Below are 9653 nucleotides of genomic sequence, written 5' to 3' on the forward strand. Positions count from 1 at the left end.
CTGCTCTAAGGTGGTAGATTGATTTCTATTGGATATTCGGAATTTGCCTGCCAGGATGCCTATAATATCAAACATTTGGCTTCGGCGACACTGCGTGCAATAAAATATTTATTAAAAACATTTTGTTCTTTTAATTTTTTGGAGCACTGTATGTAAAATTGAAACTATAACATTAGTTAGTGCTTTTGCACCATTACTGCATTGACATCATTATTTTAACATATTGTGAAATCCTTCACAACTAGTTGCCCCTCCTTATACTTCAAATAAGTAACCTTACTAAAGAGTAGTCTTACTTTTTTTCAAGTTGAATACCACCACTGGCAAGAAGTGTATGGTGAGTACTTATACTTGTCAAAAGTTAAAACTTCCTCTATTTATTGACTAACAATTGTACGTATGTTTAATTATATGTTTACTTTTATGTGGAAAATTTTCACGAGAATATCGTGTTTTTGAAGGAAACTGGGAATTTATAATTATTATTCCAATTCTGCACTTATTTTTTGGCTTCTTATGGGCTGATTTTTTATGAATAATTGCGTATTTTAAACAGAATTTTAGAAACAGACCCTAGTTATATGCAGTTATTTACGGTATGACTTGATGCAATTAAATTATGGTATGCAATTTCGTGCTTAAAAGAATCAATCATTTGTAAGATTTCAGAAATTAATTTGCAAATTATGTGTAGTGTCATAGAGCGATGTCTTTTTATATGATATGTTTGATGTTGAGTTGTTTGCGAAGCCGAAAACCAATTTAATGGTGATTGAATTGCCGTATTTATTATTTACTTTTTTATGCTAAATGTCACCTCGTTTTCTTTTAATGTATATATAAATACTTTGTAACTGAGTATATGATAGCAGAAGAAACATTTAAAATTTGATTGCATCGTCTGAATGAAATGATCAGCACATTTGTCATCAGTGTATTACATCTTTGTTCGTAGTTATTCTGGGAATGTAGTGCTATTGTTTTTTTAGCGAACTATTAAATCCTAAAATTGTGCATAGCGTAAATAGGTGTAATTTAATGCTTTTTTCTTCCTCTTGCCTTTTCAGTAACCTATATCTGTATATAACAATGGCATTGACTATGAAAATCAGATGTTCTTGGAGCTTTTTCAAGATGATGGGGCTTGTAGTATTAGGAAAAGGCCTTGGTATACATCGTTTGTTGATAAGAGTTTTGACTGCATACAGTGATGCTGGTAATCTTGTTCTCGTTCTTGGCACACCAGTCAAGAAGAAGAATTCATTATAGACCAAATGGCAGAAGACAATGTAAAACCGTTACCAACAGTAGTTTAAAGCAGATTATGGCACAAAAGAAAGATATGAAGTGTACATGAGAGGGGGCGTTTTGTTCGTTACTTCACGTATTTTAGTGGTAGATATGTTAGTGGATCGTGTGCCGATTGAATTAATAACAGGGATCATTGTTTTTAAGGCACACAAAATCTTGGAATCCTGTCAAGAAGCATTCATTCTCAGGTTATACAGAATGAAAAATAGACAAGGATTTATAAAGTCAGTGTCAGAGAATTCATATTCATTTACACATGGATTTTGCCAGGTTGAAAATGTAATGAAGAATTTATTTGTATCTAAATTGTTCTTATGGCCTCGATTTCATGCAGTTGTTTCAGCTAGCTTGGAAAGGATAAAACCAGAAGTTATTGAATTGCATATATCAATGACTACAGCCATGCAAACTATTCAGATGGCACTTTTAGATCTCTTAACTGTTTGCATTAAAGAATTGAAGAAAATAAATCCTTCGTTAGATATAGATGAACTGACAGTTGAAAATGCTATGTCAAAATCATTTAACCAAGTTGTGAAATTTCAGCTAGAACCAGTATGGCATCAGTTAGATTCAAAACATTGCGTCTTGTTGGAGATTTAAAAACACTTCGCAGATTGCTTAAATATTTGACACAGTATGATTGCATTACCTTCTATCACTTAATTAAGTCAATAAGAGAAAGTGTTAGGCTAAATATGCATATATCAGATTGGTTATTTCTTGATAGTGCTGAAAGTATGTTCCTGCACGCTAAGGAACGAGTCTTTGGTTTTGAAGGAAAAAGTAAGAAATGTAAAGAAAGCAGTGTCCTGAGTAAAAGCCACCAATTTGAGGAAAATCCAAAATGGCTGGCTTTATCAGAGATTTTAGCTGAAATTCGTGAGGAAAGCAAGATTACAGAAAGAGAAGATGTAGTGCTTGTAATTGCAGAGGATGAGAGAACTTGTAATCAGCTGAAAGAGTTTCTAAATATTGGTTCACAGGCTCTACTGAATAAACTATTTCAGAGATTATCTGTAGTTTCTGAAGGAAATACAGAAAATGCCCCTAGCTTAGAAAATAAGAAGTCCCCTAAAAAGAAGCATGCACCAAATCATAAAGAAAAAAGTTCAACATTAAAGCAAATTGTGAAAGGTGAAGCCAAAAAGGAGGTACAAGATAGTGCAAATTCTTTAGAGAGTGATGTATCTTTTCCTGTTATAATATTTCACTCTTTAAGAGATGGTAATGACTCAATTAAATTCCAGAGAATAATTCAGGAGGCTCAACCAGCATACATTATTTTGTATGATGCAGATGTAACCATAATACGACAGATAGAAATATATCAGGCCTTAAAACCCAATCTTAAGCTGAAAGTTTATTTTCTAATTTTCCGTGGCTCTGCAGAAGAACAAAGCTACTTAACTGCACTTAGATCAGAAAAAGAAGCATTTGAATTTCTAATTAGAGAAAAAGCCCAGATAGTATTACCAGAGGGTGTCGATGGAAAAACTGGTGATCGTCCTGACTTGGAAAGGAATTTTATGAGTGCTAGCCAGATTGTTAGTTCAAGAAAAGGAGCTATTCACAACTCTGATATTGAACAGAAAGTGATTGTTGATGTTCGAGAATTTAGAAGTGAACTACCAAACCTTATTCATAGAAGGGGTATTAACATTGAACCTCTAACTCTTGAGGTTGGGGATTATATTTTAACACCGGATACATGTGTAGAACGAAAAAGTGTTAGTGATCTTATTGGTTCACTAAACAGTGGAAGGTTATACAGTCAGGCACAGGCAATGTGTCGTTGCTATAAAAGAGCACTTCTGCTTGTTGAATTTAACGAAAACAAATCATTTTCACTCAAGGGAGCATATAATGTAAACAATATTACAAGTTACAATGTAACATCAAAGTTAATTTTATTAACTCTTCATTTTCCCACTTTACGATTACTGTGGTCTCCATCGCCATTTGCTACTGCAGAAATGTTTGAGATGTTAAAAGTAAAGAAAGATCAGCCTGACAGTAAACAAGCTGTGGCAGTAAGTTCCATTGATTGTCAGAATGAATTTGAAAAATATAGTCCAGTTGGTCAAAATTTTGTGTCAAAATTACCTGGAATAAACACAAAAAATATGTGGTCCATATTAAATAAAGTAGGAACAATATTAGAACTTATTAAGCTCTCTCAGGATGAGCTAACAGTTATTTTAGGAAATTCTGTGAGTGCTGAAAAACTATGGAAGAGTTTACACTTAAAAGAAGCTAAAAGTTCTAAACTGCCATCCTTTTTAAAGAAAAAACGTTAAAGGGAAACAGTGACCAGGCAGGGTGCAGGTCTTTCTTTTATGAAGGAGGAAAATGTTTCCAACTGTTCCTTATCGAACTTGTAAGAAGTTGGTAAGAAATAAGACTGCTTTAGTTTTTTTTTTTTTTTTTTTTAAATGTTATAGTGCATTTAAAAGATACATGTGTAGAATTTATATAATATCATGTAAAGCTATCCTTTATATTGTAGCTATTTTTATATTGTATAGAGTGTGTTTAATGTGTTAGAAGATATATATATATTGTTGGTTGTGTTTACAGATATTGCTTTGTTTGTATACTGTGAATCGTAATGCAGGTGCAAGTAAAGTTGGTTTCAGACGCTATTTGAAAGATTCATTACTTAAAAATTCAACAGTACAATTGGCATTAAAATTTTGCCTTCAGATACAAAATACCCTGTCAATTCTCAATTATATACAGCAGATTTACCAGAGCTTTTACAGTTTTTCAAAAATTTGTTGAATAACAAAATGAAATACATGGAATCCATTACAGGCATTGTTGTTATTTACACTTTGTAACGTTTCTGTGTACCAGACTCTTGAATTCTTATAAATCCTCATTCCCACCTTTGCTTTCTGTTGACTTGCTTACTCCAATCATATTTTAGCAATCCTTCAGTTTTACTATTGTGTGGTTAATTTCAACGTTCTTCTCCAAGTTTTTTAATTTATGACCTTGTTAAAATCTGTCATGTTAAAGTGGAAATTTATTTTTTTTGTGGAACTGATCAGCGCATTAATAAACATGAAAAAGGTGCTAAGTGGGAGCCAGCAAGGTTGATCTGGTTGATTGCAAAGCACATTTTAGTTGGGCATAATGCATAGAAATAAAAATGCAGTATAATTTTCTGTGGGAAAACAGCACCAGAAATCTCATTGAATTGCTTGCTTGATTTAGTTTTTTAAATTTACTTTAAAATTTTATGTTCCTACCTAATGCATCTTTTATAATAAAACATAATAATTCTGGAATCAGCAAATTTTATTTAAGGTAGAAATGCACTTGTAAAAAAACTGTGATAGGTCAATTTTAAGGCCTTGTGGATTTTGTAAACTATCTCATATAGTGGAAAAGATTGCCAGCACCTATGCTGAAGTATCCAACTTTAATGAATCTACTCAGTTATGTGGAGAACAAGGAGCCACCATTCTTGCTGACAAGATGATGCCTCAGAATTTATGTAGTACAGTTCCCAGAAAGGCAAAATAAATGCAGCTTTCACCCCAAACTTTGGGATAGGAGCTGCATTTTAAAATAGTGAATTTACAAATTAGAATAACTGTTGAAAAGGCATCTAGAATTATATTTTGCATGTGGCTCACAATGTTGTTATGGGAGTTTAATGGCGCATAAGCTACTATGGCTATAATGAAGTTCACAATGGTGGAGTGATAGTTAAAAAAAACTATTAAAGTAGGCTTTAATAGTTCTTAATCAGAGTTGTTCAGGATGCTTTGAATTAGTGTGTCATGTAACATGACTCAGTGACTCACATCAGTGATATCTCCTCTCTCCCTCAGATGCTTCCCCCACTTTTTTTTTGTACATGCTGGGTGGGCATAATTATGTCCTTCTTTAGAGCACAGTTTAAAAGGAAATGCAATCAGATTTGACAGGTGCAGTAGATTCTCAAATATATGGGAGCAGATTAAGTGGGATCTCTGCAGCCAGAAGTCTGTCAGACTAAGTTATATGATAAAAAGAAATGCTTGGAATTTGTTTGTTTATATTTTGTAATTTTTCTATTGACAAAACCCTTGAATTCTCAGAAATCCATATCCCCACCTTTGTTTTTTTTGCTTGACTTACTCTTCATATTTCAGTAATCCTTCAGTTTTGTTACTGTGTATGGCTAATTTTACTGTTTTTCTGAGTTATTTAATTTTCATTCATTGTGTCAAAAAAGGGTTGTTCTTTCTCTGGAACTCAACTCGTCAATAAACATGAAAAGGGTGCTAAAGTGTCAACTCTTATGTATTTCTACTTTTAAACCCTCCCTGAATTACTGTAAAATGTCAATTTAGTGTCTGTTGAAACATGCGATTCGAGCATGGCAACCCTTCTCCCCCCCCATTTCAGTGTGGTGGTGCATCTAATTGCAGTGCCATAGCACAGGTCACCATTTTGAATCCTAGAGAAATGGACTGGGAATGGTAGTCCTGTGCTTTGGGATCTGGTCTGATGTAGTTTCCTAACTTGAATCCACTGGATTTCTTTTTATGGCAACACCACACTTTAAGACTTTATTGTGGGAAAAATTTGTGTAATGTAAGGAAGTTCTTGCCCTTCACTTTCAGAATGCTTGTAATTCTGTTCAGAATGGCTGATACAATACTGTAGGCTTGGAGGTGGTATATTTCAGCATAGTAGTTCACATCAAATGAAATTTATATGCTCTACTCAAAGTGTACAAAATTTATTTGAGAACAGTTTGTTGGTGTTTTTGAACATGCATGCCACCCACTCAATATTATATCAATTGAAGTATGTTTCCAAGTTCGAGCAGGTTCTGTGATTGTTGTGCCTGGTGAGAGGGCAGTTAAAAACCTTAAAGCAAGCCAATTAAAGTAATTCATGCCAATTAAAACCCATTAAAACAAGTTAATTACACTTACGCTTCTTTATACCTCAAGGCACAGCTATTAAAAGCATTTTCACATCACTTTTCAAATACAAAGGGTTGTAACTTGGAAAGGATGCATTTCCAAACACACTATACAAATTTCTTTGTTTCAATAGATGAAACTACTGGTATAATTTTGTTGGCATAGTTTAAAAATACCCTTTGTATGATAGAGGTTACTAAAGTGCTCACTCTTTAATGTCACTTACTGAGAATTACAGAGTGACAATTTTAATATCAAAGTGTAATCTTTTCAAGAATCTTCACAATTCTTGGCCCTTTCAGTCACACACATATATAGTTGTACCATGTCTTATTAAAAAATGACTAACAGTACCCAGAAACTAGACACTCCTAAAAATCACGTAATGCATGTACTTCTCATTTATTAACCTAAATCGGAGAGTTAAGAATAACTCATTCTTTTCCTTTTTTTCTTTCTTTTACCGTTAAACAATAAAAAGTTAATGTGTGGCAGTGCATTATATTTCAGGCAAGTTAATTTTTATTTCTTAAATTAATTAATTTTTCTGTGATATTTTTATATATATACAATATAAAAATAATTGTTTTCATGTTTTGTAATACTTCATAATCAACAACATGAAATGCAACATGTATTTCGGGCTTTGTGAAATGATGAATTAAACAATTGTAGTATGTTGTCAACCTTTTCTTAATGCGATTATTTTTTCCTGGATTTAATAATAATTGAAATATTGTGTAGCACATATTTAACATTTACAGCGAACAGTAATAATTCATGATTGTGTATTTTAATAAAATAATAACAAAAAATAAAAGCAGTGATTGTATGTGGGAACTGAGAACTGAAAACATTTTGTTTCTGCACATTCACTGTATTTACCATTAATACCTCCAATCAGTACATGATGGCAAGCATAATATCCAATGCTTCAGCTACAATATACATTATATGGAAAGCCTATGTGATATGTATTTAAAAAAGAAATAATTTTCAGATTTCTATTAGTCTGGTTTTAATTAAATTTGGGATGGCTGAACAGATCTTTTTAAAAGAGTAAAATATCAAACTTATTGAAAATTCATCCACTGGGAGTCATGTGAATGCACAGACAGATGGACATAGTAATGATAATAGGTGCTTTATACATATATGCTAACATGCCTAAAAGGAGAAAGTTTGCTGCTATTCAAAAACTATAAATTTTTTGTAATGTTATCTTTATTTATCACTGAATATTCTAAGTACAGTTCAATGAAACTTAATCATTACTGCTAAGCTACCACTGATCAGTAACTGAAAATGAAGTTGAAATAAAACTACATAATCGTGGTTTTAAAACTGATTTGAAAACTATATTTTTATTGCAAACAATTTTGAAAACAGAATATTTTGTTAGCTTAGTTCAGACTATAGATACGTGATAACAAAGTGTCTTACTTTTTGTGGCCGACCGGGCTAGCCGGGTGGGTAAAGTGCCTGCCTGGCAACCCAAAGGTCGCGGGTTCGATTCCCGCCTCGGGCTTGGATCAAAGTACTGCAAAAACCTTGGGAGGTGCATTATGGCCACAAAGCCTATGTGCCGACAACTACCAAAGAAAAAAAAAAAATAACTTTTTGTCTCCTGTTTCCCCATCAACAGTAATTAATAAAAGAAATCATAGTTCTCTTGCAGTAGTAGTTTGCAAAACATATGCTGTGTAATGTCGTCAAAGATGCCACACTCTTACACAAAGTTTTTAGTTGTGATTGTGTATCATTATTTCTTGTTTTGTATTGCATATTTTCATCCATTTATTCCTCTGGTTGTTTTTTTTTTCTCTGTTGCATAGATGTCTGTTAGTATGGCATAGTGATGCAAAGAAGTAAGTTTATAGAACTATATTCAGTTTATTGCAAAGAAGGAGATGATACTCTCCTGTTTGTTTTATAGTCCAGTAGTGTGTACCGTGTTATAGTAATTAATAAAACCATTGATTTCTAGTGATTACCAATATGGATTCTGTCACTATTGATCTGCAGAGATCTGATTTAGGTCTTTGAGGATAACACAGTGCATAACACTGGGGATAAAACTGATTTCAGGTGGAGGAAGTAGGCTTATTCTTAGGTTTCAGCCTGCACAATATTCAAATTGGCTCGTTAACACACTTGTGTGTACCTAATACATAGCAGAACTGTATGAAATACATAGCAGAACTGAATGTGCAGAACTGTAAAAAAAAAAAAAAAAAAAAAAACTTTTTTTTTTTTTTTTCAAAATAAATGATTCCCATCTAGTTGAGAGCAACTTTTATTTTTATTTATTTAATCTTTTTCATGCCATGTCTGAGTTAGTTGATATAGAACAAGTGTTTGCATGTCTTATGTGCAAGGCCCCCCTCCCTCCCCATTCTATAAACGGGTATACCAATTATAGAATAAATGCAGTTTACAGACTTGATATATTGAATATCTCGTTGGCTAAGTACATATCTAAACAGTTCAGCCTAATTCTTCTGACTTAATCAGTGTAAAATGAGTAATAATCTATTTAAAAATTTATCTATGTAATAACGGTGTAAAAACACTGTAGACAACTCTTAAAGGAAAAAACTACGATAGTGTAATGGGCATCATTTCAGCTGTATCTCACATAGTGCTCATCCTTCACAACAAGTTACCATGTATTGCACAACCTCGAATAAATAATGCTTCACTAATAGAGAAGACTGTTGTTACTTATTCTCACTGAGAATAAGTAACAATAGTCTTCTCTATTAGTGAAGTGTTACTTATTTGAGGTTGTGAAATATGGTAACTTGTTGTTGAAGGATGAGCACAATATGAGATACAGTTGAAATGATGCCCTTTACACTACTATTGTAGTTTTTTCCTTGAAGTGTTGTCTATGGTGTTTTTACACCTTTATTATATAGATAATTATTTCTCTTAAAAATATTATGCCTAGTTGCATTTAGCTTTATTTAAAAATTTAATAATATTTAATTTTTTTTTATAACTTCAGAATTATCTCAATGTTGCATTTAGTTTGTATAATAAAATTATTTTGTTTTAAAATAGATACTGTACAGTTTTGTCCTTTATCGTGATTTGCTCAATAGATGAAAACATTGGGGAAAAAATAACATCACACCTGAGTAACTATAAGAAGAGTAGATCTTATGCACTAAAATAGTAGCTAATCCTGACATAAAGTATTTCGTAAATATAAAGTATATGACATACGACATAAAGTATATGACATAAAGTATTGACAGGTATTTCGAACGAACAGAGGGGTGAAGTGGTTATTTTTCATTTATTTATTTTATTATTATTTTTTTTTTGGCTGATGCTGCATAAGCTTGCTTTCTTGTATCAAATGCCTCTACTAATGCTCATGCTAAATTAGTTAATAAAGTCTCT

General features: G+C 32.5%; 1 protein-coding gene across 1 annotated transcript; it reads left to right on the forward strand.

Annotated features, from left to right (window-relative positions):
* Positions 1 to 1088: 1088 nt before the first annotated feature.
* mei-9 (DNA repair endonuclease XPF mei-9) lies at positions 1089 to 3648 on the forward strand (the record flags this gene model as incomplete). The annotated part of the gene is given in 5 exon segments (XM_090369973.1): positions 1089 to 1139; positions 1141 to 1237; positions 1240 to 1313; positions 1315 to 1882; positions 1885 to 3648. Coding segments are annotated over 5 exon segments (2517 nt in total), but the record flags the coding sequence as incomplete, so codon positions are not given.
* Between the last annotated feature and the right edge of the window lie 6005 nt (positions 3649 to 9653).

This window comes from Mastigoproctus giganteus, chromosome 3, assembly GCF_048544385.1.
Source record: "Mastigoproctus giganteus isolate SK-2022 chromosome 3, ASM4854438v1, whole genome shotgun sequence".
Classification (NCBI taxonomy): Eukaryota; Metazoa; Arthropoda; class Arachnida; order Uropygi; family Thelyphonidae; genus Mastigoproctus; species Mastigoproctus giganteus.